The sequence below is a fragment of the Sminthopsis crassicaudata genome, chromosome 3 (genome assembly GCF_048593235.1).
Source record: "Sminthopsis crassicaudata isolate SCR6 chromosome 3, ASM4859323v1, whole genome shotgun sequence".
In the NCBI taxonomy this organism is placed as follows: domain Eukaryota; kingdom Metazoa; phylum Chordata; class Mammalia; order Dasyuromorphia; family Dasyuridae; genus Sminthopsis; species Sminthopsis crassicaudata.
The window spans coordinates 640,802,065-640,828,694 of NC_133619.1; the positions used below are offsets into that span (position 1 = coordinate 640,802,065).

The following is a 26,630-nucleotide window of genomic DNA, read 5'->3' on the forward strand; positions in this document are numbered from 1 at the left end:
GCTAATTCAGAAATTCATTGAATCGAATTGCTATCATTTGATAGTTTTGTTGAGTTCTAATGTTTTAATCCTTGATAATATTTTATATTAATAAATTATAATTTCTTATTCTTATTATATTATATATATTAATTACAAATTCTTCTTATGTTGTCATTTTTGGGAAACCATTATAGATGAAATGCTATTAGTCTGTAATATGATGCTTAGAGTAGAATGTATTTGTGAAAGGTTTTGATCTGAAAGTTGTGATATTATAACTTTGAACTGTTACTCCTTAGCTATCTTTATCAAGGAGAGGAAGACAGTCCACACCATGGTGTACACAGCACTGAGCCTATCGTCAGGGAATACTGATCTTCCTGAGTTCAAATCTGACCACAGATACTTCCTATCTCTGTCACTCTGAGCAAGTCACTTCATCCGTTTACCTCAGTTTCCTCATCGGTAAAATGAGCTAGAGAAGGAAATGGAAAACTACTCCAATATCTTTGCCAAGAAAACTCCAAATGGGATCATGAAAAGTTGGACATGATTCATCATTTACTGAACAACAACCATCTTTATGTGGAAATACAAATTCTTTACAAATTCTTCCCCGAGACTAGAAATGATTCAGAGCATTATTTTATGGAGGTGTATAGCCTTCTGATTAAATATTGTCTTTAATGTTTTAATGGATTTGTTCTGATTTGTTGAAGTTGGCTTTGAACTTTGCATTGTTTGAGTTTTCAACCCTTGTAAACATCATAAGGCTTCTGTGAAAGAAGGAGTCACAGGGAAAGAGTACAGAAATAAAAGCTTTACAAATTCTTCCCCGAGACTAGAAATGATTCAGAGCATTATTTTATGGAGGTGTTAAGCCCTTCTGAAATTGAACACATGAATCCCTATACAAAGGAGGAATTTTAGGGATCTATTTGCCTGAGTCTCAATGCAGTTGTGGAGTGAATGGATTGCCTTCACCAAGGCACTGGACCTGACCTTTCCATCTCTCTCCAGTTAACTATCCCATAACATTTCGATGTGTAGATTTGGGAATCCTTCTCAACCAATCAGTCATTCTCAGAACCTGGCTCAATATATATTGTTTGCTAGGGTCCAATTAGGGGACAAAGATGCAAGAAGATAACTCTTCTCTAAGGTTTGGAAAACCTGGATGATGGCAGTGAGTTGGGAATCCCAAGAAAGGATGGTAAGGGACCTGAGTTGAATGTTCAGAAAATTCAAATCCTACATCTACTACTTGTTTATGGAACCTTGGGTAAGTATTTCTTCTCTTTGAGATCCAGATTCCTTATCAGTAAAATGAGTGATTTGGGATGATCCATAGGGTCTAAGAGATGATGTAGTTGGAAGACTAAAATAATGTGGGTGATGTAGACACCAGATAATGATAGGCACAAAAAGTTGGGGTTTGGTCATGTGAAGAATTCACTGTAATGTTCTCTGGTTCCGTTTTCCTGGGGGTCCCTGGGAACAGCCTTTGTTTCAGTTCAGTAATCACCACAAGAGTAGCCAGGGGTTAAAGTCCAAATCCTTTATTATCTCCTTCCTGGGGCTGGGCAGCTTTCTGGAGAATCTTTCAGACCGACCTTGGTCTCAGTGGGGGAAGTGCAGGAGTACAGGACAGCCACCAGGAACCTAACGGAAGGTTCTCCTTGTTTCTGACAGCTTCTAGTGCCCTTATCTTCTGTGGCTCTCAGTCCCTGCTTATATGCTCCACACTGAGTACAAACCAATCATGATATCACTGGGAAACCATTATTTGTTGTAAGATTAAATCAATCATACTGAACTACAATAAAGTAGATAACCATTGTCTCCTCAATTCCACTTAGTACCTTGTAAGCATCCTTGTTTCAAGTTCAGAGTTCTGGCCCATAACAATTCAGTATTGCCATTCTCTTTGGCAAAAGGTAACTTTATTAGGGAAGAGGTTACTATTAGGATTCTTACAAGGTGTTAAGTCACTGGAACCGATAGAGACAATAATTATCTAATTTAGCCTGGTTCAGTATGATTCTGAGTGGAATAGAGGAGACAATGGTTAAATCTAATTTAGCATCGATTTAATCTTACAACAAATAATGGTTTCCTAGTGATGTAATGATTGGTGAGTACTCAGTGTGCAGCATATAAGCAAGAAGCTCTCAGGGCCAAAGGGAACTTCCGGGAGATTCAGAGTCAAGGGACTTTGGGAGATTCAGAGTCAGAATTCAGTTGAGAAGATTCACAAGTTGGGCAGAACGAAGGAAGACAGAGAAGTGGCGGCAGGCTGTCCTGTGGAGAACAATGAGACCAAGATCCGGAAGGCCTCCAGAAAACTAGCCAAGGCCCAAGTGAAGGAGATAAGATTTGGAAAGAGACAGTAAAGGATTTGGACTCCTGGCTGCGTCTGAGATTATTGAACTGAACTGAAAGCTCCCCTGGAAACCTGCTCACAGAGAACACTAGATCTTTAGAGAAGAGAACATTACAGGCTCCAGATAAAATGAAGGGATGTAATACCAATTTACCAGGAATGGTAACTATGAAATAGGAATAGGAGAGCATATGAAAGACAAGTTCCTCAGAGGAACTTAGTGGAAAGGGACTCCATGAGTTGGCAGGCTAAATCCTGAAAGGGACTTAACATTCGAAGAGCTAGTTAGCTGTAAAAAGGAGAAGCATAGTGGACTTAGGAGAGATATCATATGGTATGAAGGGGTAAGGAGAAAGATACCGCAAGGCAGAGTGCCATGGTGGATTGACCCAAAGAAGGGCAGAAGTCATGGAATGGCCCTTAAGTAGATTTTTAAGGAAAAATTTAACTTCAGGGACAAGATTGAGATTTCTGACAAGGCACGGCAAGGTGAGTCTGCTTGAAACCTCTACAAATGATGGATTTCAGGAGTTTGACACAACTTGGATTTTAGACTGCACCATTTCCCCAAACAGTGGGACCATGGAGCTAACTGATCTGTATCAGTCTTCTCCCTGCCTGCCTCAGGGATCAATTCCTCTACAGTGAAGACCTCATCAGAGATATGACCAAATGATCATCCTTGTATTAATAATGTGTTGGCTTTAATAAAATGATTAAATTCCCCAGGGATGTTGTTGTTCAAACCCTTTTCATCATCACACTCTTCACTTGCATAAATATTCATTTTTTTTTCTCTGACAGAATTTATAACTATCATCACCATCCATTTTGTCCCATGGCAGAGATCTCCGTGAGTGAAACTGGCCTTGCCCTTGTGGTGCTTTCTATAAATAGGAGTCTGATATTGGTGCAAATGTTCCTGACACTTCAGTATTTTCCTCTAGGATCATCCTAATTTCTTGCGGAAGTTGCAGAGGAAGGTGGACAAGGTATCCATAATCCAACACTGCAGATTGTGTTTGCCATGTTTGGGTCTGGAGATTTATCTGACCCTACCTTTTTGTATTTGGTTTAATATGGGATTAAGTTTGCTTTCAGGGTGGCCAGTTAATATAAGTCATAGATCATAGAGCCAGACAGATCTGGAAGATGACCCAGACACCACCTTCCTTTTATTGACAAATGAAACTGAGGTCCCTGAAATCAAATGATTTGCTCAAGGACACCTAGACAATAAGCTAAAGAGGCAAGATTTGAACCCAGATCCTCTGACTACCGGCAATCTTTTTACTTAATTATGTAGTTTTCCTCATTTTTAAGAGGAAATGGGTTGTAGCAACTAGAATACTGGGTCTGGAATTAGGAAGATCTGAGTTCAAATCATGCCCCAGATACTTATTACTTATGAGACCCTGGCAAATCTCTCTAAATTTTCTGAACCTCTTTTCTCATGTGTCAAATCAGGTGATTATATTTGATAACTGTTACTTCCTTCTAGTCATAAACTTGTGATCCGTGTCCTCAGACTAGCCAATGAAATTGTCTTGTGGTCGACCAAATTAAAGAGTTGTCTCCAATGACATCTTCAGTGAAGTCCAACTGCCGTGTTCTTGAGGCTGTACGTCCAGTCTTTCCCCCACTCTACCTTCAGGTTGGATGGACTCAATCTTCACATAGGATCCTGAAACCATGATTCTGGCTTCAGTCTGCTTTTCAGCCTGATTTCCCCAGGCCATGGTGATAATGAGTTCTCACAGACCTTCAGAAGCGTGTGGCGTCTTCCCATTGGTCACGTCAAACATTGCCTTTTTAACCATTGGCTGGCAAAAGTCATCCCATGCTTATGAAGATAATGATGGCCAGACATCCATCATGAAAGAACTCCAAGTGATGAGTCCTGCATCAAAGGAAAAAGGAGAGGTGAGCAGGGACGGGATTTCCTCAGCGGCCAAGTTAAATATTTGAATGATACCAAGCCAATGGCAACGATATAAACATAATAAGCATGACCTACCTCATAAACCCATTTGGTTTGCCTACATAACACAAGGATCTTGGTGCCCCAATCAGAACGCTTCTCCAGGGTGTGTCAGCAGGCCCAGCCTATACTCTGTGGTCTTTGTATTGCCTCCATGGCCATAGTGAGATATTGGAATAGGATTTTACTGGAGGCATTACCCTCCATGGTCATCCAAATATCTTTTCCATATCTCCTTTATAATTTCCATTTCTCTCTTTGCCTCCTCCTCCAACCAGGATCTTGCAGAGAACATTGCCACGTGGTCCATTTTGCCCACATCGAGTGTTTCGCTAGGAAAATCAGAATTTGACTCCTATCTAGGTCTGTACAATCAAAAGAAAAAGGCCCTCACTTTCATCACAAGCCCCCACTGTGACAAAACATTGAATGATGGAAATTTTTATTTGTTTTTAAATATTAAAGACAACAATATACAACCTTCAAAGACTTCGTATCACACCTGAATCGATAAATAGAAAATAGTCCTCTTTCTTTTTCCAGTCTATGTGAGCATCTAAACTATCTTCTAGATTTATAATACTGTTGTGGAGGTGGGATATGGATGTGGGGCCCCCATCCCTGACAGGGGGATGGGTATAACACTGTTAGAGTCAACTACTTGGTGTTCTCCATCTCCTGTAGATCCTACAATGCTGCAAATCTAAAGCTCTAGCATAGGCAGGGCTCCCTTATAAAGGAAAAGTGCTTAAATTGGTTGGAAAGTAAGTTCTCCTCTCCACATCCATAGTCCACACAATTCTCTGGACCAAAGGCCAGGGGTTACTCCTCCACATCATTTTTCTGACCTTCAAGGTTCCTGTTTAGTCTCCTTCGATTCCTCTTCCCTTTAGTTGGTTGGGATTTCTGGAACAGAAACAACTGAGTTGTCTCTATTTGATGCAACCTCTTTGGCTTTGTGGTTCCCAATCAATAAATAAAGATTTATTAAGCACCTACTAAGCACCAGGAACTGTATTCAGTCTTTTCTTTTCTTTCTTTCTTTCTTTTCTTTTTCTTTTGCTTTTCTTTTTTTTTTTTTTTTTTTTTTTTGCTTTTTAAAGGGATTATATGAATGTGCAGACCTTCTTCCAAGGGATGGAGTTTGTGGCTTCTCTCCTGGAGGTAGCTGTCTTATTCTCTGCAATCTCCAGACTTCAAAATGTTCACATTCCATTAGTGAATAAATTAGATATGTAGCTTTGATCATTCATCATACTAAATGTGTGCCAATGGGACAACGAGGACTAGAAAAGAAATTGTCACCCTTAGAGACTCAGCAGAAGCAAATGTTTCCTGAATGCAGAGTCTCCCGTACATGTTAAAATTATTTAAAATTCTTTGCCAGATATGATGATGGAAATAGCAAGTAATATCTTGGAGACACATGGCAAGATCTTCCAGATGCAGATGACATTGTACCAGTTGCTAAGTGAGATCCATAATCAATTGTAAGATTTTGGCCTAATCATCCACATGGGAAAAATCAAGTAGAAAACGATTACCTACTTTTCATTGTAATGATATATATTTGGATGGAGAAACAATACAGCCAGGCCAGCAATGTATGTTTGTTTCCCTCCCCCTCTTCTTCTCCCCTTCCTTTTCCTTTTCTGTCTCCTTTTTATTTCTTTCTCTTGGTTCCTCCATCTCATTCTCTTTTTCTGTCTTTGTTTCTGTATATGTGTATTTTGTCTATTTTTCTGTCTCTCTGTCTAATGGGAGTTAGATGAATTCGCCCAAAGGATGTGTGACAAAGGAACCAATCATTCAATCAATCAATAAACTTCAAGCATACTGGGCCAGGTGCTAGAAATTCAAAAACAAAAATGAAACAGTTCCTGATCTTAGATTTCACTGGAAAGACACTGTGTCTATAAATAAACATTGATAAACAGCACAATGTCCATAATGTACAAACAGGGTCCATTGATAAACAATACAAAATCAATACAAGGATTTTTTTTTGATGAAGAAAGCATCTAGAATCATCAAGAAAGGTCTCATGTGGAAAGACCTTATGTAGGACATACATTTGAACAGAATCTTGAGGAAATTAGGAATTCTAGAGTCAGGCAGAGGGAAGGAGAGAAAATAAATAGCCTTGCAATGGGAATGGGAGATAGTGCCACGTGGAAAGCACTCCAAGAAGGATAATTTGGCTAGACCATAGAGAATGAGAAGGGGGGTACCATATAATAAGGCTGGAAAGGTCAAGTTGGAATGTGGTCGTGAAGGACTTTAAAAGAAAAGGAAGCAGGGAGACATCGGAGGTTTCGGAATAGGAGAAGGAGCTAGGAAAGATGACCTCTAGGAATGTCACATTTCCAGCCATGTGTGACATGAATTGGCTAGGAGCTTCTGCTCCACAAAGAAAAGCCATAATGTGATTTGGTAAATAGTTCAAAGAGAGGCAATGAAATCTTGAATCAGGAGAGTGGATATGTAAGCAGAAAGAAGGGGAAGCAATAGAAAGGTATCGTAGAGGCAAAATGGATAGACCTTGTCATTTTGATTAGATATAAGGATTGGGTGAGCATGAGTGGGATATTGAGGATGATTCCAAGATTTTGAAGCTCAGGATTTGCAAGGAATGGTGGACTCTATAGGAGAAATCAGAAAGTGTCAAAGAGAGGATATGCTTAGGTGAAACAATGAGTCCATTTTGGACATGTAGGATTTGAGATGCCCACAGGCCAACCATTTTGAAATGTCCTATAAGCAGTTCATGATGTAGGATTGGAGTTTGGAAGCAATATTAGGACTAAATAAGGGAACCAAGAGTTGATCATTTATCCCATAGGAACTGAGAGAGAGGGAAAGGGGGAAGAAGAGAGGGAGAAAGAAGAGGAGGGGGAGAAGGAAGAAAAAAGGAGAAGCAGGAAGAAGAAGGAAGAAGAAGGTGGGGAAGGAAGAAGAAGAAGAAGGAAAAAGAGGAGGAGGAGGAGGAAGAAGAAGGAAAAAAAGGAGGAGGAGGAGGAGGAAGAAGAAGAAGAAGAAGAAGAAGAAGAAGAAGAAGAAGAAGAAGAAGAAGAAGAAGAAGAAGAAGAAGAAGAAGAAGAAGAAGAAGAAGAAGAAGAAGAAGAAGAAGAAGAAGAAGAAGAAGAGCTAGTAAGAGCCTTGGGGTATATCCATAATTAGAAAATAGGGTAGAAATGGTGACTCAAGGACACTGACCAAGAGTATTTAAGGTTGGAGGAAAATTGGTAGGATGAAATGCCACAAAACACGGAGAGGAAAGAATATCTGGCAGGAATATCTAGCAATGTCAAATACTGCTTGCAAACTGAGAAAAATTAGAACTGAGGAAAAGCTGCTAGATTTGCTATTTAAGAGAACTTAGAACAAGAATTGCTCTTTATCTTCAGAGAAAGAACTGATGGAGTCTCAATGCAGATCAAAGCATATGTTTTTACTTTCTTTCCTTCTTTTTGGTTTGTATTTTCTTTCCTTCTTTATTGTTTAGTTATGTCCCACTCTTTATGATTCTATTTGGCATTTTCTTGGTAAAGATATTGGATTTCTCCAATCATTTCCTTCTCCAGATCATTTTTGTAGATGAGGAAACTGAGGCAAACAAGGCTTGCCTTAAGGTCACAAAGCTGCTAAGTGTCTGATGACAGACTTGGACTCACAATAGACCAGTTTTCCTGATTCCTAGCGCATTGTTCTATCTACTGAGCCATCTAGCTGTTCATGTTTTCATTTGTAATATGACTAATATGGAAATGTAGTGTGCATTACTTCATATATATAATTCTAAGTAAAATTGCTTGCCTTCTCAAGAAGGGCAGGAGGGAGAGAATTTGGCATTCAAATAAAAAAAAAAAAAACAGGGGGCAGCTAGGTGGCACAGTGGATAGAGTACCAGCCCTGAATTCAGGAGGACCCGAGTTCAAATCTGGTCTCAGACACTTAACACTTCCTAGCTGTGTGACCCTGGGCAAGTCACTTAACCCCAGCCTGGGGGGGGGGAATATTACGGCTTTTTACATGTAATTGAGAAATATTTAAATAATAACATATTGGAGGGGAAAAAAAGAGGTCATCAGTGACTGGAGAGAAGAGTGGATTAGAGCTCACACACACACACAGAAGTCTATCCTATTGTTCTATCATTTTGTGATCTATTAATGAAGATCTTTATTTTCCCAGGGAAAAGCATCCCTGACTGGTCTTTGTGTGGGAGGCTCTGGATCAAAAGGATTGCCTTAATGGCCAGTTTATGTCACCTTCCTCCCTCTGGTGGCTGAGCCAAGAATTACAGGGTTTGTGGCTGGGAGGAAAGTTCAGTTTCTATAGGGCTTAGATATAAAATATGACCCAAGCTGGGTGTGTCCTGGTGTGAAAACATGGGATGGAACAAATGCATGTCAGGAGACAAATGTAATGGAAATCCAGAAATAGGGAAAGTGGTGCTCGGAGAAAGATTACTCCTCCTCTCCTCCCCTCCTTTCCCCTCCCTTTTTCTCCTTTTCCTCCCCTCCCCTCCTCTTTCCTCTTCTCCCTTCCCTTTTCCTCCCTCCTCCTCTTTTTACTCTTTCCCTCCCCTCCCCTCCTGTCCCTTCTTCTTCCCTTCCTTTGCATGCCCTTTCCTATTTTGCTATGAAGAGTGTTGCTGTTGAGTTGTTTCCATTGTGTCCCATGCTTTATGACCTTTCTTGGGGTTTTCTTGGCAAAGATAGTGGAGTGCTTTGCCATTTCCTTTTCCAATTAATTTTAATAAGAAGAGTTACGTGACTCTCCCAGGGTCACAGAGCTAATAAGAATCTGAGGCTGGATGTGAACTCCTGAAAATGAATCCATGTCCCATGAAAGGTAAAAGAAAGATGTTCGAGACATCCTGATCTCCCCCCTGTCTTTAGGGGCAAGAATAATAATGGATTCTATAGCATTTTAATGGTGCATCTTTGCGTAATAGCTCTTTCTTTATAAAACCCTAATGAGGTAGGTGTTGCTAGTATTAATATTCCCATTTTGGAGGAGAAGCTTGAGTTTCTCCCAAGTCAATCTTCCTCCATATAATGATTTAGTTTGACTAGAGCTCCAGCTATAGGGGAAGGGACAGAGAGAGAGAGAGAGAGAGAGAGAGAGAGAGAGAGAGAGAGAGAGAGAGAGAGAGAGAGAGAGAGAGAGAGAGAGAGAGAAGATGAAGAAGAAGAAGAAGAAGAAGAAGAAGAAGAAGAAGAAGAAGAAGAAGAAGAAGAAGAAGAAGAAGGAGAAGAAGAAGAAGAAGAAGAAGAAGAAGAAGAAGAAGAAGAAGAAGAAGAAGAAGAAGAAGAAGAAGAAGAAGAAGAAGAAGAAGAAGAAGAAGAAGAAGAAGAAGAAGAAGAAGAAGAAGGGAGAGAGGGAGGGAGGGAGGGAGAGAGGGAAGGAGGGAAGGAGAGGGAAAAGGAAAGAGGAGAGGGAGAGAGGGAAAGGGAGAGAGAGAAAGAGAGATACATATAGAGAGAGAGGAGACAGAGGAACAGAGAGAGACAGAGACAGAGAAACAGAAAGAGGGAGAAATGGACAGATAGAGAGACAGAGACAGAAAGGGAGGAGAAACAGACAGAGATAGAGACAGAAAGATGCACACACACAGAGACAGCCAGACAGAGAAACAGAGACAGAGATAGAGATAGAAAGAAAGAAAAGACAGACAGAGAGACAGAGGGAGAAAGATACACACACACAGAGAAAGAGAGAGTGAGAGATGGAGATGGAGACAGACATTGACAGAGACAGAGAGACAGAGACAGAGACAGAGAGCAGGGAGAGACAGATAGATAAGAGACTGAGAGGAAGAAGAATAGAAAAATACAGAAACAGAGATGGAGAGGGGAGAGAAATAAAAAGAGATAGAGATAAGAGACAGAGTGAATTGGAGAGGGGAGAGAAATAAAACAGAAATAAGGAAAGAAAGAGAGAAAAAGAGAGACAGATACAGAGAGGGGAGAAAAGTAGAGAGAGACAAAAAGAGATAAGGAGAAAGAGAGACAAAGAGAGGCAGAGAAAGACACACACACACACACACACACACACACACACACACACACACACATCCCTGGAAAGAAGCATAGAAATCCCTGGGTGAGAAAGGGGAGGACTAAAAGTGGGGAAGAGCAAGCCACCCAGTGAGAGAGCCTGGAGAGAAGCAGGAAGAGAAAGAGAAGTGGGGGATGAAGTACAGATATCCCCTTGTGCGCACACTCATGTATGTATGTATGTGTGTATACACATACATGGATCTATGAAATCCTTCCCCAAAAAGAGAGAGGGGGGGAGGGAAAGAGAGACAGAGTCCTGCAGCGGGCGGTAACTCACAGAAGGGGGCAGCTGGTGACCCAGCTGTGCGGCCAGGGACCTCGGACCAGAATGCCCGTGGGGATGGCAGGGGGAGACCTCAGGTGACTCGACTGTCACAGACTGTCGGGAACCGTCTCATCAGGCAGGTCTGGACACAGGGCTATTGTTCTTAGGAAGACTTCCTTCTTTCCCCATCCTTCCCTTTCCTGCTCCCCCGGCCCCCCACCCTGTCCCCAGGCTGGGGGAGGGGGCCCCTCCCTGTGACACACACCAACACAGTTACTGACTTTGTGGGTGTCCGTGGAGGAACTTATCCACAGGAGGGTGAGTCAGCCCCAAACCCACTGAACCCGGTTGTGGGATCCCTGTCTTCACCTCTCAGGAGACCCTGGTTTCCAGCCCTCCCGCTGCCCTGTTCCATCAAGGATTCTGGATTCTGCTCTATTGTACCAGTGTTGTGCACACACTCACACACACACACACTCACATACACACACACACTCACACCACACTCACACACACACACTCACACACACACTCACACCACACTCACACACACACACACACACACTCACACACACACACTCACACACACATACACACACTCACACCACACTCACACACACACACACTCACACCACACTCACACACACACACACACACACACTCACACACACCTTAACGTCTCCTCTATCCCATCAAGGATTCTGGATTCTGCTCTATTGTACCAGTGTTGTGCACACACACACACACACACACACACACACACACCACACACACACACACACACACACCTTAATGTATCCTCTATCCCATCAAGGATTCTGGATTCTGCTCTATTGTACCAGTGTTGTGCACACACACACACACACACACACACACACACACACACACACACCACAAACACACACACACACACCTTAATGTATCCTCTATCCCATCAAGGATTCTGGATTCTGCCCTACTGTACACACACACACATACACACACACACACACACACACACACACACACACACACACTCACACACACACCTTAACGTCTCCTCTATCCCATCAAGGACTCTGGATTCTGCCCTACTGTACCAGCGTTGCACACACACACACACACACACACACTCTCACACACAGACACACTTTAATGGCTCCTCTATCCCTCGCCATCCCTGAGTCTCAGTTTCCTTGTCTGTAAAATGTGCGCGTGTCACTAAATGGTCTCCGATCCCCCTCTCTTCTCCAGCACCAGGCTCCTCGGAGCTCGACCTCTGCAAATGAGGGACAGGGGCTGCTTTCGGGAGGCCCCCGCCCCCCCCCCCCCCGCACCGCTGAGGTTCTCCGCACAACCCTGGGTCCTTCCTCTTAATTTTCGGGGTTCTCGGGCGCTCAGATGCTCAAACTTCACCCCAGCGGAACCCCGGTGTCTGAGGTCAAAGGGTAAGGGAGGGCAGAGCTTCAGGTTTGCCTAAGAATGTTTGGGGGAGGTGTGGGCGGGGGCAGGGCCGGGGTGGAGAGTGCGCAGGCCCCGGGGCCCTGGCCAGGTAAGGGTTAAAAGGCAGGGAGCGGAAACAGCCGAGGTGAGGATGGGCTTCTGAGGGAAAGGGCCGGTGCACGATCACCCATTCCTCCCCAGGCGGGCTCTCAGCCTCTCCGTGGACCCGGTACTCGTTGCATGTTAGTCTGTTGCCTTTAAGCTCTTCCCCTCTCCCTGGCTCTGCCTGTGCACCTGGATCTCACTGTCTCTCTTCTCGTCCTCCCTGTGCATGCCTCTGTCCAGGATCCCAGCTGGAGTGCACGGAGCAGGTAAGACCAGAACCTTTTCTCCCATCTTTGTAGCGAGCCCTGAAAATCCAGGGGGCTGGACAAGGTCACGGCCAAGGGAATGGCTAAGATTATCTAGGGGGAAAAAAAAAACACCTCCCCATTTTATGGAAAAGAAACAAGATGATGAAATGATTTAGTCCTTGTCCTCTTTCCCCCTTGATGGTCTTATAGAAAAGCAAGCTGAGGTCCACAGAAAGGGGAGATTTATCTGAGGTCCCATGAATGGTTCAGTGTCATTCAAGAGAAGGTTGGCTGACCATTTGGAGGGGGGGGTTGTGGGGATTTTCTATCAGGGAAGGGCTGAATCAGGCGCTCTCTGGGGTCCTTGCTCACTGAAGTTCTGAGGTTCTGAGACTGTCGAGAGACCAAGAGTCTTGGCTCTTAAGCCATTTTAAGACTGGAGAAGTGAATCGATGAGTCAAGTGGAAATTGAGGAACGGGGATGAGGTCAAAGTCAAGAGGTGATGGTTTATCAAAGAGAAAGTAGGGCAAAGATCATCAGGGAGGAGTAAGTGTCCAAACTCTTGGTGAAGAGATAGGTTGGGAAGGGGTGGGGCCGATTTCTGGAACTAATCAAGTTCCTTCCCCCTTTTCCAGGAATCACCATGGAACTGCTGATGATGTTTGCCTTGATACTGGTGGCCACAGGTGTAGCGATGAGGACAGGGATGGAGAAGGGGCTTGTGGGAGGGGATTGGGGATAAGGTTTTTGTGGGCCTGGCAATATGATGAGGAGAAGTTAAGGGTGAACATGGGGTTGGATATTAGTGGGGCTGGATTGGCTACAGCTGGGATGAGATTTGGAGTGGAGATGCGAATGGTCATGGGTTTAGAAGTGGGGATGTGAATGAGGATGGAACTACAGAAGAGTTTGGGTCAGAGCAGGATGAAGATGCATTTGGATGGACATCAGAGAAAGGATGAGGTCGCATTTGGGGGCAACCTATGCTCATATTTCTTCCCCCACAGCCTGGGCTGAGGAGAGGGAGAAGATTGTGGTGAGCCAGAATTGCGGAGTGAGAGAACGTCCCTACCAGGCTGCTCTTTTCTATTCCGACCACTTGCTGTGTGGTGGCGTCCTCATACACCCCCAGTGGGTCCTCACTGCGGCTCACTGTCAAAAACCGTGAGTCACTTCACCAGCCACGGGAGAGATTGGGTGCCAGGAGATATTTCCCTGTTGCCTCCGATTGGGATGAAAGGAAGTGTGGACTGGGACATTCACCTCCAGCCCCGTTCTTTTCCAGAAAAATACTTTGACACAAAATATGGAATCAAGGGACAGTTGTAGTCCTCTAGGGAAGGAACGGGGCCTCAGCCAAGGTCAAAGAACCCAAGGAAAAAACCAGAATTTCTCCTTCAGGAAACTCCAGGTTCTCCTGGGCAAGCACAACATTCATCAGTGGGAGCAGAGTCAACAGCTGAGCACACCAGTCCAGGCTATCCCACATCCGGCCTATGATAAAATGCAACATGATAATGACATCATGCTGTTGAAGCTGCCTCGACCCGTGGCTCTATCTCCCCATGTCCAGCCTTTGAGTCTTCCTTGGGAATCAGACTGCACAGATAATTCCACCTCACTTTGCATCATCTCTGGCTGGGGCAAGACAGACAAGGAAGGTAAGTGTGAGGACAGAAACAGCCGAGTGGGGGCAAAATGGTGGGAGGTGCCAGTGTTTGCTGGAAGAACCATTGACAAGGAGTGATAAAAAGTAGGATAGATCATTGACAGGGAAAAGAAGTCTTTGGAGGGGGAACAAGCAAGAGTGCCAGAGGGATGGAGAATAAAATGGGACAGGATAAACAAGCAGCGTAAGTGATGGGAGAAACCATGGGGAGAGTGTGCCATGATGATAACGAGCAATTGAGAGAGCCTGATTACTGGAAAGGCCAATGGTGGGAGGTATCAGTGGTGGGAGAGGCCCACAGTGTGGGAGGGGACCAAGGAGGCTAAAAGGGATCTGTGATTAGAAGGAAGGGATGACATCAGAGGGAAGAATGGTAAGGCAAGAGTTCATTGGAAGTATCTCTGACAGAAAGGATCAATTGTGGGAGAGGCAAGCTATTTTTTTTCCTGGAATATGCTTCAGAAATGCATTAGCAGCTTCTAGACCTCTACTGTGTGACTGGTATACTTGTCTCTCCTCCCACTTTCCCCAGGTCATTACCCAGACACACTGCAGTGTGCCTCCATCCACCTGGTGCCTCACAAGACCTGCCAGCAGGCCTATCCCAATCAGATTACTTCCAACATGGTGTGCGCAGGAGAAAAGGATAGTGGAAAAGACTCTTGCCAGGCAAGTTGGGGGAGATAGAGTCAGACAGGCAGGGAAGGCCTGGAGACATAAGAGAAAAGAAGAACAGAGAGAGACAGAGACACAGAGAGAGACAGAAAGAGAAAAAGAGAGAGACAGAGAGAGAGAGAGAAAGAGAGATAGTGAGAAACAGAGAGAGACAGAGAAAGAGAAAGAGAGAAAGAGAGAGATAGAGAGACAGAGAAAGAGAAAGAAAAAGACAGACAGAGAGAGAGAAAGAGAGACAGTGAGAAACAGAAAGAGAAAGAGAAAGAGAGAAAGAGAGAGATAGAGAGACAGAGAAAGAGAAAGAAAAAGACAGAGACAGAGAGAGAGAAAGAGAGACAGTGAGAAACAGAAAGAGAAAGAGAAACAGAGAAAGAGAGAGATAGAGAGACAGAGAAAGAGAAAGAAAAAGAGACAGAGAGAGAAAGAGAGATAGTGAGAAACAGAAAGAGAGAGAAAGAGAAACAGAGAAAGAGAGAGATAGAGAGACAGAGAAAGAGAAAGAAAAAGAGAGAGAGACAGAGAGAGGTGGGGGAGAGGGAGAGGAAGAAAGGCAAGGTACTTAGAAAACATAATTGGTACAAAGTTTAAGAATGCAACACTATACACTATTTCAAAGTCTGATTCTTTTTGTACAACAAAACAACTGTTTGGTCATGTATACATGTATTGTATTTAACTTATACTCTATCATATTGAACATGTATTGGTCAACCTGCCATCTGGGGGGGGAGGAAGGAGGGGAAAAATTAGAACAAACGGTTTGGCAAATTTACCCATGCATATATCTGGTAAATAAAAAGTATTACAATATATAAAAAAAAGAATGCAACACTAATATAAATAATTAGCAGCTAACAAGCATTTATTAGTTATTTTTTCTGGATCAGACATGATGCTATTTGCTAGGGATACAAAGTAAGACAAAGGAAGATCCCTGACTTTAAGGAGCACACATTCTAGTGGGAGAGATAGCCGGCAAACAAGTATGGACCTAAAAGATTCGTAAATAACATGACATGATATATTTATGTGACATGACATAACATCATATAATATAATGCAGTATTTGAATAACATAATTTATATTATGTACCACATATATACTATATATAAGTATAATATAGTATAATGTAACATAATATAACAATATAATATAGTATAATGTAACATAATATAACAATATAATATAGTATAATGTAACATAATATATAACACAGTGTAATATAATGTGACATAACAATATAATGTAATGTAGTACAATATATAATATACTGCAATATAGTCTAACATAATAAAATGTAATATAACATAACATAGTATAATGTAATATAACAATATAAGATATATTGTTTGGTCATTTTTCAATTGTGTCCAACTCTCTGTGACCCTGTTTGTAGTTTTTGTGGCAAAAATGTGGCAGTAGTTTCTCATTTCTTTCTCCAAATCATTTTATAGATGAGGAAACTGAGGCAAATTAAGAGTTAAATGACTTGCCAAGGAGTAGTTTGTCATTTTTTTTCTCCAGATCATCTTATAGATGAGGAAATCGAGGCAGACAAGAGTTAAATGACTTGTCAAGACTCACACAGCTAATAAGGCCTAATTTAAACTCAGGAAGATGAATCTTCCTGATTCCAGGTTTGACATTCAATCTGCTGCACTACCTTATGATTATAGCATGGCATAATGTAATATAATAATACAACATAATATAATATAATATAATATAATATAATATAATATAATATAATATAATATAATATAATATAATATAATATAATATAATATAATATAATATAATATAATATAATGTAATATAATGCAGTATAACACAATACAACAAATGCAATACAATACAATGCAATGTAATGTATTATAATGAAATATAACACAATACAATACAACATAACATAATATCATATAATATATTGTGAATGGAAGGTAATTTTAGAGGGCGGTCTAGCAGAGATGGAGAGAAAGGACACTAGAAAGGGACAAAAAGTGAGATTTGAAACAAAGAAGAGGAAGTAGAGGAGCAAGGAGGTTGGAGGTAGGACAAGGGCAGGAGAGATGTCTCTGAATCAAACAATTGCCACATCTGATCCATGAGGGCTTCTCCACTTATCTCCAGTTCTTCTGGTGTTTCTGCCTCTGTTTCTATTCCCTTCTGTATCTGTTTGTGTCTGTGTCTCTCACTCTCTCTTCTCCCTCCAGGGTGATTCCGGCGGACCCCTCGTGTGTCAGGGAAGGCTTCGAGGTCTGGTGTCTTGGGGGGAGGTTCCCTGTGGCTCAGCCCAGAAGCCAGGAGTCTACACTGACGTGTGCCGATACTGTGACTGGATTCGAAGGACAATTCGAGCCAGATGATCTTCGTTTGCAGTTTCTGACCCCTGATCCCACTGGCTGGTTCCATGTACTTATGCATCAAATTTACTGTGGTCTTCTTCTTCTTCTTTTTTTTTTTTCTGTCCTCCCACAAATTGTATACTGAAACCAACACATCCAATAAATTGGAATTGGTTGTCTTTCCTATGCAAACCAATCTGATTCTGAAATCAAAATCAAGATCTTTCTTGAGGAAAATCTCTTCCTTTCTAAAGTTGGGAGGCTGTAGGAGAAAAGCAGTTCTTAACACCTCATGGTGTGTGTGTGTGTGTGTGTGTGTGTGTGTGTGTGTGTGTGTGTGTGTGTGTGTGTGTGTGAGAGAGAGAGAGAGAGAGAGAGAGAGAGAGAGAGAGAGAGAGAGAGAGAGAGAGAGAGAGAGAGAGATGGAGATGGATACCTTTAAGAATCTCCGGAACAAATCGACCCTTTTCAGAATAATGGTTTGCTATTTACATTTATAATTAGAAAGAAAAAAAGAAAAGAAAAGGTTAAGTTGCAGTTAGAATTTTGTGAAAAATCAAGATGTAATTTTTCCTGATCTAACTTATCAGTGAAGCCCTGGATAATACAATCTCTGAGATTCCTGTTCTGAATCCTATATTCCTCTATCCTTCCTCAAAACACCTTCCTCTTCTCCTTGAACCTTCTTGAACCTTCCCTGACCACCTCAGGCCATGGGAACTTCTGTCACTCTGAATCCCAGGGAAAAGTTATATGGAAGAGGCTTGAGAGTCTGGAGGCCTGGCTTTGTGCTCTGGTCTCCCTAAGGTCAGGGAAGATCTGAAAGGATCTGGAAGGTTTTGGGGAGAGAAGAGAAAGCTCATTGTGTGTTTTAACTTCAGCCTGGAGAGGAGGTGGAGAAGGGCTCAAGATGAGTCAGAGCCACGATGAAGTGTGAAAGAATGAATGTACAAGACAGGCTTGGCAGAAACAGACAAAGCTACAGAAACCTAAGCCGATGACCAAGAGAGCTAAAGGAGATAAAGGCAGAGGGGCCAGGAGGGGGCTGCAGAGGGAAAGGAGGGGAGAGAACTGACCTACGGAAAGAGACAGCAGGAGGGAGCCAGAGGGGGAAGTAATGGCAGAAGTGGCAATAAATTGAGACAGTGCACACAAGACAGACACCCTCTTAGGATGAAAGAAGGGGCTGACAAAACAAACATGGGAGAGATAGAAAGAGACAGAAACAGACAGAGAGATGGAGACAGAAAGAGACACAGAGAGAAGATACAGAAATAATAGACAGAGACAAAGACCCAAAAATAGAAAGACAGAGACAGAGATAAAGATGCAGAGACAGATACACACAGAGACAGAGAGATAGAGATAGAAAAGAAGAGGAAAGACAGATACACCAAGAGATAGAGGGAGAGAGACAGAGATAGATAGACAGAGAAGGACAGAGATACTGAGAGAGGCAGAGAGAGGGAGACACCAAAACACACTCACAGAGACAGACAGGGGCATAGAGACAAAGAGAGACAAAGAAAGACACAAAGACACAGAGATAGACACAGAGGCATAGAGATACAGAGAGAGAGAAGAGGAGAGGAGAGACAGACACACACAGAAAGACACAGAGAGAGGAAGAGGAAGAGACAAGAAACACACACAGAGAAAAACAGAGCCAGAAAAAAGGAGAGACAGAAACAGAGAAATACAGAGACAGGCAGACAGACAGACAGAGAGACAGATAAAGGAACAGACGCAGAGAGAACCAAATAGAAAGAGATACAGAGGCAGAGAGAGACAGACAGAGGAAGAAGAGAAGAGGAGAGGAGAGACAGAGACACACAGAGTCACAGATATATACAAAGACAGAGACAGAGCGAGGGAGAGAGAGATAGAGGCAGAGAGACAGAGGGACCAAGAAACACACAGAAGAGAGAAACAAAGAGACACAGAGAGAGTCACAGAAGGAAAAGAGTCAGAGATAGGACTAGAGAAAGGGGAACTTAGGAAGGTAAGAAGAGAGATAAGAATAAAGAAGAGAAAAGGAAGAGTAGGGAGGGGAGAGGATCAAAGAGGAAAAAAAAGAGGAAAAATAAAAGTGGGAGGAGAAAGAGGAAAAGCAGGAGGCGAGGCAAGAGTGGGAGAGACAGCACCCAGACAGAATTTGGGAAAGGAGCACCCCAGAATCCTAGACAGGGCCCCAGGGTGGGGCGGTGGCACTGGGGCAGTGGGGCTTCCTAAAGAGCCCAATCCCTTCCCGTGAGCCTCCCTTCTCTTCCCTTCTCTGCCCCTCCCCCAGCCTCCTAACCGATCCTCTTTCCCCATCAGGGCGAGGTCCCTCTCCTCCTACTCTCAGCTCCCTCCCTTTCAGTTGGGTACCAGCCAAGTTCCCATACTTAAAGGCTCCCTGCTGCTGCTGCTGCTCTGCCTCCCCCCGCTCCAGGGTCCCTAATATCCACTCCCCCCCAACACACTTAGTTTGCGCCCCCCCAACTCTCCCCGACACACCCACACACTCCCGGCTTTCAGAAGATGGGGGCAGAGGCAGCGGGATGCAGAGCGCGCATGATGTGGTCGGGCTGGCACAGGGAGACATAATCACAGAGACAAACCAACGGGGAGACAGTCACAAATCCAGGGAGACGGCACCAGCAATCCGCTGAGCCCTAGACGTCCCCAGGGAGTCCCAGATACCGAAATTCGGGGTCTGGAGAGGCAGGAGAGCAGAGACCCAGAGAGAGACACGGGAGACACGGAGAGTCCTGGAACCAGAAGTTCCCAAAACATTATAATGTGGGACAGAGACCCCGAGGTAGAGAGCCAAGTCGAGTACCGGAGCACAGTCAGGCCGAGATCCGGGACCCGGGCACTGCAGGGAGATTCTCCAGCCCGGCCTTCTCTGGGAGTCAGGCGGCTGCTAAAAATCGGGCGAGGGCGAGGGCGAGGGCGAGGGCGAGGGCGGAGGGCAGGCACCTTAACCCTAACTCAACGTCCTGCCCCGAGCGCCTCACCCTCCTGTTGGGAATGCGGCCGGGGGCAGGAGGCAGGGGGCGGTGGGCCAGTCACTTAAAAGCCGCCGAGGAAGCTGGAGGAGGAGGAGGAGAAGCCAGACCTGGAGGCTGAAGGACCCGAAGGCCAGGAGGGAGGCTGGCAGAGCTCTGTGGCCCTTAGCCCGCCCGCTGCGCCCCTCGGGCCAAGTGCAGGTACTTCCCCGGGAATGCGGTGGGGCTTTCCTGGTAGCTGCAGGGGCTAGGGTGGGGCGCCCTGGGCGCCTCTCTCCTGTATCTCCGCTCCTTCACCTTCTCCACGTCTGTCTCTCAGGTGCTCCTATTTCTCAGCTCCTGCATCTTCTCCACATCTCTCTCAGGCTCTCCTGTATCTGGGCTCCTGCATCTTCTCCACATCTCTCTCAGGCTCTCCTGTATCTGGGCTCCTGCGCCTTCTCCACATCTGTCTCTCAGGCTCTCCTGTATCTGGGCTCCTGCGCCTTCTCCACATCTCTCTCAGGCTCTCCTGTATCTGGGCTCCTGCATCTTCTCCACATCTGTCTCTTAGGTTCTCCTGTATCTTGGCTCCTGCGCCTTCTCCACATCCGTCTCTCAGGCTCTCCTGTAAGCTCTGAATGTCTCTGGACCCTTATTTCTCTCTCTCCCACTCCATTTGGGTCTCTTTGTTTGGGTCTGATTGCACGGGTTTCTATCTTTCACTCTGAATTTCTGACCCTCAGTCCTCCCTGGGCAGCTTTTTTCACTTAAAAAAAGGTCTGGATTTCAGTAATTGAGGGAGGCCCAAAGTGAGACTGAGGTGGGAAGTCACAAATATGGGCAGAAGAAGGTTAATAAAAAGGCCACCAAGATCCAAAGAGAGGCAGAGATGAAAAATAATAGAAAGAATTGAAAAGCCACGGGAGACATAACAGAGAATGGAACCAGACCCAGAACAAAGAGGACTGAGGGAGGACATGAGAACCAGAGTGGAGACCAAGGGCTTTGACAGGGCTTGGGACATTGGGGTCTGGAGTCAGAATTTGGCAATTCAAATTCTGGCCTTGTCAGTTACTAGGTATATGACCTCAGTCAGATCACTTAATGGGCCTGGGACTCAGTTTCCTCATCTACCAAATGAAAGCCTTGAACTAGATGATTTCTAAAGTTCCTTCCAATTCTAGATCTAGGACCCCATGAAAACAATAGTATGCTTTGGAGCCTGTCTCCAGAACTTATTTGTTATGTGATCAGTTCTCACTTTACCTAAGCTTTATTTTCCCAATCTATAAAATAGGCACACCAAGATTTACTTGCACCCTCTGCCTCCTTGGAATATTTTGAGGAAACAAAGGTAGTAGAAAAATGTGAATATCATGAGGACAGGATTTCAGAGACTGACTCCCTTCTTTTCTACCTCTTATTCAACTCCCAGGTGCAGCAATGATACCTCCAGGGGGTTCTCCTCTGGCCTGGACTCTGGTACTCCTGATGTCAGTTTTGATCATGGGAGATCCAGATCTGACAGGTCGGTTTTGTGAATCTGAAATTGTGTGAATGTATGTGTATGGTGTGTGTGTGTGTGTGTGTGTGTGTGTGTGTGTGTGTGTGAGTGGGGAGAGCATGGACATATAAGACACAGGGAGGGATAAAGGAGGAAAGGAAGAAGAGGAGAGAGAAAAGGAAAGAGAAAGAAAGAGGAAAAGGGGAGAGGATGAGAGAAAGAGAAGAAGTTGAAGGAGGAGGAAGAGAAAGATGAGAAGAAGAAGAGGAGGATGAGAAGGAAGAAGAGGAGGAAGAGGAAGCAAAAAAGGAGGAGGAGAGGGGAAGGAAAAAGGTTTTGAGGGAAAAGAGGTTGGAAAGAAGTCCCCTGGAAGGAGATTGAGAAAAGCTTAAGAATGGATGGAGAACCAAGATGGTTCAGAGTTGTATCAGCAGCTCCGGAGGGATCAGGGCAAACAAGACCTGAATGGTTCAGTTCAGTAAGGCTGATCATGAGGATGTCCTTGGCCATCTTAAAAATCGCCATCTCAGTAAGTAGTGGTGATGGGAAGGGGAAATCAGATGAAAGGGCTTTGGTGAGCAGAGTTATTTCCAAGGAAGTTGGCAGTGAGGAGAAGAAGTGAAGGGGGGTTTGGGAATAAAGTCCAGGGGTTCTTTTTTTTAGATTCTTAATTCATTGGGCCAGCTGTCCAAAAGCTTTTTCCTGCCTCTCTCAACCTGCACCAGCTCCATCCAGCTTCACCCATCCCATCCTAAGTCCTATACCCCAAGGCCCATTCCTTGAGCCCAGACCCCACCCCAAGCTCAGAACCTACCTCCCATGAACACTTATCCCACCCCCAGGGCAGAAGAATGGGGCCCAAATGGAGAACCAGGCCTGCCAGGAGAATGGGAGCAGCCAGCAAGCTGGGAGCAATCGTCAGGTGGTGAACCGCCAGGATGGTGATTCCGATCGGGATTCTGAGAGTCGCATCTTAAACGGCAGAGACTGTGAACCCCAAAGCCAACCCTGGCAGGCAGCTTTGTTTTTGAAACCAAACAGGCTCTTTTGTGGGGCAGTGTTGATCCATCCCCAGTGGGTGCTCACCGCTGCACATTGCCAGAAGCCGTAAGTAAGGAGGGAAAGGGGATGAGGAGAGAAGGGAGAAGAGAGGGAGATAAAGGAGAAGTGAGAAGAGTGAAGACAGCAAAATTTGGATTCAAATCCTGTCCCTGACACTAGGAGCTAACCCAAAAGCACAATGGGTAGAGTGCTGGCCTCTATTACTTTCAAGTCCTATCCCAGACACTTAATAGCTGTGTCATTTTGACCAGATCTTCCATACCTCTAAATAGCCATGCCCTCATAATTCCCCATGCCTGGGATGTGAGTCTGAGAGGAGATATGGTTTATAAAGTGCTAGGCTAGCATCCCATCACCAGGACAACAATCCCCGGGGTCCGGAAGATGCCCTGAGCAAATCGCTTCACTGACCGCTTCCATTTCCTCAACCCTCAAATCTGCCAGGGTTGTCGAGAGGAACATGAGATGATATTGGTAGACATCTGGTAGTAGGGGCTCTAAAATGCTTCTTCCCTTTCCTTGCTCTCTCCCCCCCACCCCACTCATTTGAGTCTCACAATCTTGGGAAGTGAATACCCAGCTATTGTCAATCTCATTCTCTACATAGGGAAACTGAGGCTCCTACAGATTATGCCTTGGCCCCCCTCACGTAGCTAGTATGGAAACAAAATATGAGAGCCCTTAATTTATAGGTAAACACTTTAATTTAAGAATTTGTCTGAGGTGGGATCAGCATCCTGTTCATTCAGACTCTAAGATCACTACATGCTGAGTTTCTCGCATCTGGAGTCCCATGCTTTAAATCTATTTTTCCTCCTGTTTCTGGGACAGCTCTGCCTAAACAGATGGCAGGCAAGATATAGAACTGAGAGGACCCTTTGGTGTTCAATAGTTTGATAGTCACATTCTACAGGTTTGCAAACCAATCCGATGCTAAAATGTGTGTAATCCTCATGGACAATTTCTTTTCTTTCTTTTTTTTTTTTTTTTTTTGGTTGAGGCAGTTGGGGTTAAGTGACTTGCCCAGGGTCTCATAGCTAGCTAAGAAGTATTAAGTGTCTGAGATGAGATTTGAACTCAGGTCCTAGTTTCAGGGGTGGATAGAGCACCCTTCCCCATGGACATCTATGGGATTGGCAGTGAGGCTAGGGCTGGGGTGAGGGTGCAGGACTGACCTCTCTACCAACTTCTGCAGTTCCTATATTGTTGCCCTGGGCCGGCATCGTCTCCACGGTTATGTCGCAAACCAGAGGAATCTCCGCGGTGTCCACTCTTTCCCCCACCCCAACTTTACTCGGCCAGCTCACTCTAATGATCTCATGCTAATTAAATTGAACAGAAAAGTCTCAGAAAGCAAAAACATCAAAGCCATTAACATCTCAACTCAGGCCCCAACTACTGGGGCCAAATGCCTCGTCTCAGGCTGGGGGACCACCAACAGCCCTCAAGGTAAGCCCTGGCCCTTTCGGTTTCTGTTTATGGGTCTTCCTTTTCTCAATCTGGTCTTTGTCCATCTCCATGTCTGTTTCCATTGCTTCCCGAAGAAAGTGTTAATTTTTTTTTTTGAGGCTGGGGTTAAGTGACTTGCCCAGGGTCACACAGCTAGGAAGTGTTAAGTGTCTGAGATCAGATTTGAACTCAGGTCCTCCTGAATTCAAGGCTGGTGCTCTATCCACTGTGCCACCTAGCTGCCCCCTGAAAGTGTAAAATTTTTACTCAAAGGATCCGGTTTCAAAATCTTTCTCTGCTACTAATTCCCTGTGCGTTCTTTGGCAAGAAATTTAACCCCCTTGGATCGGTTTCCTTTTGTTTTCCATCCCTCCCCACAAAAGAGGGGCTTTGTTGGATTTGATCTTGGCCCCTAGAATCCCTTCCAGATCCACGAACTCTGCCCTTGTCGGTGTTGGTGTGGCTATCCCTGCTGGAGTCTCTGACCCCATCTCTTGGTTTCCCAGTTCATTATCCTGAGACCCTACAATGTCTGGATGTCAAGATCCTGTCTCAGGAGACCTGCCAGAAGGCCTATCCTGGAGAGATCAATTCTAGCATGTTCTGTGCTGGAGATGAAGCCGGCAAGGATTCCTGTCAGGTATGTTTTCCGCACCTCATCCAACATGAAACATAAGGAAGCCGAGGGAGGAGGGAGAGGGAGGAAGGCTGAGGAAGAGACTGAAGGATGGGGAAATGAAGGTAAAGAGAGTAGCTAGAATGGGGAAGCATTTGAGGGAGGGAAAGACAGAGAAGAGACAAGCACAGAGAATGGGAGGGATTGAAATGATCTGAATTTGTCTGCTTTCTATCCCCACCTTTCACTATTCTCCCCTTCCTTTTCTTCTCTCTCTGTCTCTGTCTCTTTCCCTCTCTCTCTTCTTTATCTCTTTCTGTCTCTCTGTCTCTGTCTCTATGTGTGTGTCTTTCTCTCCTCCCTTCTCTCTTCTTTGTGTCTCTCTTTGTCTCTATGTCTCTTTCTCTGTTTCTCCATCTCTCTCCTCCCTCCCCCACTTTGATTTCTTTTCTCCTGTTTTGATACTGTCTTCAACTCTCCTCCTCTTTGTTTGTCTTTCTCCATCGCTCCCTTATCTCTTTTCCTTGTTCTTTCTTCCCAGGGTGACTCAGGGGGCCCTGTGGTCTGCAATGGAATGCTTCAGGGCCTGGTATCCTGGGGGGATGTTCCGTGTGGAAAGCCCAACAAGCCTGGAGTCTACACCAACCTTTACATGTTCAACAAATGGATCAAAGACACCATCAAAAATAATTGATTTAAGGGGACGCTGGCCTGTAGATCCCTAGTCTGTATGTTGTTCAGAGATCCAGGAGCTCAGGCCTCTCAGTTCCCCATTCTCTCAGGGATGTGGGCATCCCCATTTCTATAAAGCTCAGGGACATCCATTACCTAGACCCTCAACTCTTGTCTCCGGAGGACCCAACGATTTGGCCCCTACAGGGGCCCAGACATTGTACCTCCTTTCCTAAATTTCATTCAGAGATTGAGAATTCTCTTTGTCTCTTGTGCGAAGACCTAGAAGAAATCTGAATGAGATCTCAATCCCTCTTCCTCTCTGAGCCTTTTTATCTAACATTCTCCCCCTGCGGGTTCCCCAGTCCATCGTACCCTCCCCGAGCCCTCCAATGCAAGTTTGGTCTCTATTAATCTTTCTGCTTACAGTGGAGAGTAATGTAGAACTCTGGACTTGGAATCAAGGAAACCTGGGTTCAAACTCCAAGACATGAACATCTTTGTGCCTCAGTTTCCTCTTCTGTAAAGGAAGGCTAATGACAGGAGCTGCATCATAGAATTGTTGTCAAACACAAATGAGATCATGTACATAAACCATTTTACAAACTCTAAAATGTTACGTGAGGCTGAGCTGTTTATATTATTCACGGGAAAGGTCTGTAGGCTCTCCCTAGAGGGGCTGATGAAGAAGTCACTTTGGTTTAGTGGGAAGAGTGAGAGAAGAGTTATTTTTAATCTCATTTCCACCACTTAATACCAGTATGCTCTTGGTCTTATCCCTTCCCTGACACCCTAATTTCCTCTTCTAACAAATTCATGGATTGGGCTTGACTCTTCTAACAAATTCATGGATTGGGCTTGATGGCCTCTGAGGTGTCTTCCAGCTCCTTACTTATAAAACTAAAATTCTTCTGGATGAGGTAACTTACAATACTAATGTTGTTCTGGATGAGGAAAGCGTCTGACCACCTGGATCGTTGCACGGGCGTGTTCTACCTCTTCCCTTGTCATCACGAATCTCTGTCTCAGCCAAAGAAGGAGGGAAGAGTATTTCTTGGCAGGGATACCTAGGAAAGGGGGTGAGAACAGACTTTTCAACCCAGGAAGAATTTGGGAACCAATGGTTTGTCCCTCAGATTGGTAAGGTTTCCTCTCATCTAGGAATGAAGAGGATTTATCCTAGGATAATTGAATCATGGGGGGATCT

At 44.5% G+C, this 26,630-nt stretch overlaps 2 protein-coding genes and 1 long non-coding RNA gene across 4 annotated transcripts; all 3 read left to right on the plus strand.

Annotated features, from left to right (window-relative positions):
* The first annotated feature begins 933 nt into the window (after positions 1-933).
* LOC141564511 (uncharacterized) lies at positions 934-5,344 on the plus strand. The gene is made up of 4 exons (XR_012488636.1): positions 934-1,264; positions 3,170-3,357; positions 3,867-4,288; positions 4,625-5,344. It is a non-coding gene; the product is annotated as an uncharacterized LOC141564511 (long non-coding RNA).
* Positions 5,345-12,183: 6,839 nt separating this feature from the next.
* On the plus strand, positions 12,184-17,337 carry KLK6 (kallikrein related peptidase 6). 2 transcript variants are annotated; one of them, XM_074307064.1, is made up of 6 exons: positions 12,184-12,472; positions 13,091-13,141; positions 13,463-13,619; positions 13,857-14,116; positions 14,657-14,793; positions 17,014-17,337. In XM_074307064.1, exons 1-6 carry the CDS (start codon positions 12,433-12,435, stop codon positions 17,164-17,166), a joined length of 798 nt encoding a protein of 265 aa, XP_074163165.1. In that variant the 5' UTR covers positions 12,184-12,432; the 3' UTR covers positions 17,167-17,337. The 2 variants fall into 2 exon arrangements, with proteins under 2 accessions (XP_074163165.1, XP_074163166.1); XM_074307065.1 differs by lacking the exon at positions 13,091-13,141 and having other exon boundaries at positions 12,195-12,501; positions 13,413-13,619.
* Positions 17,338-20,226: 2,889 nt separating this feature from the next.
* On the plus strand, positions 20,227-26,037 carry KLK5 (kallikrein related peptidase 5). The gene is made up of 6 exons (XM_074297652.1): positions 20,227-20,339; positions 21,556-21,648; positions 22,467-22,731; positions 23,882-24,135; positions 24,642-24,775; positions 25,293-26,037. The coding sequence occupies exons 2-6, from the start codon at positions 21,564-21,566 to the stop codon at positions 25,443-25,445; spliced, it is 891 nt and encodes a 296-aa protein (XP_074153753.1). The 5' UTR covers positions 20,227-20,339; positions 21,556-21,563; the 3' UTR covers positions 25,446-26,037.
* Positions 26,038-26,630: the final 593 nt, after the last annotated feature.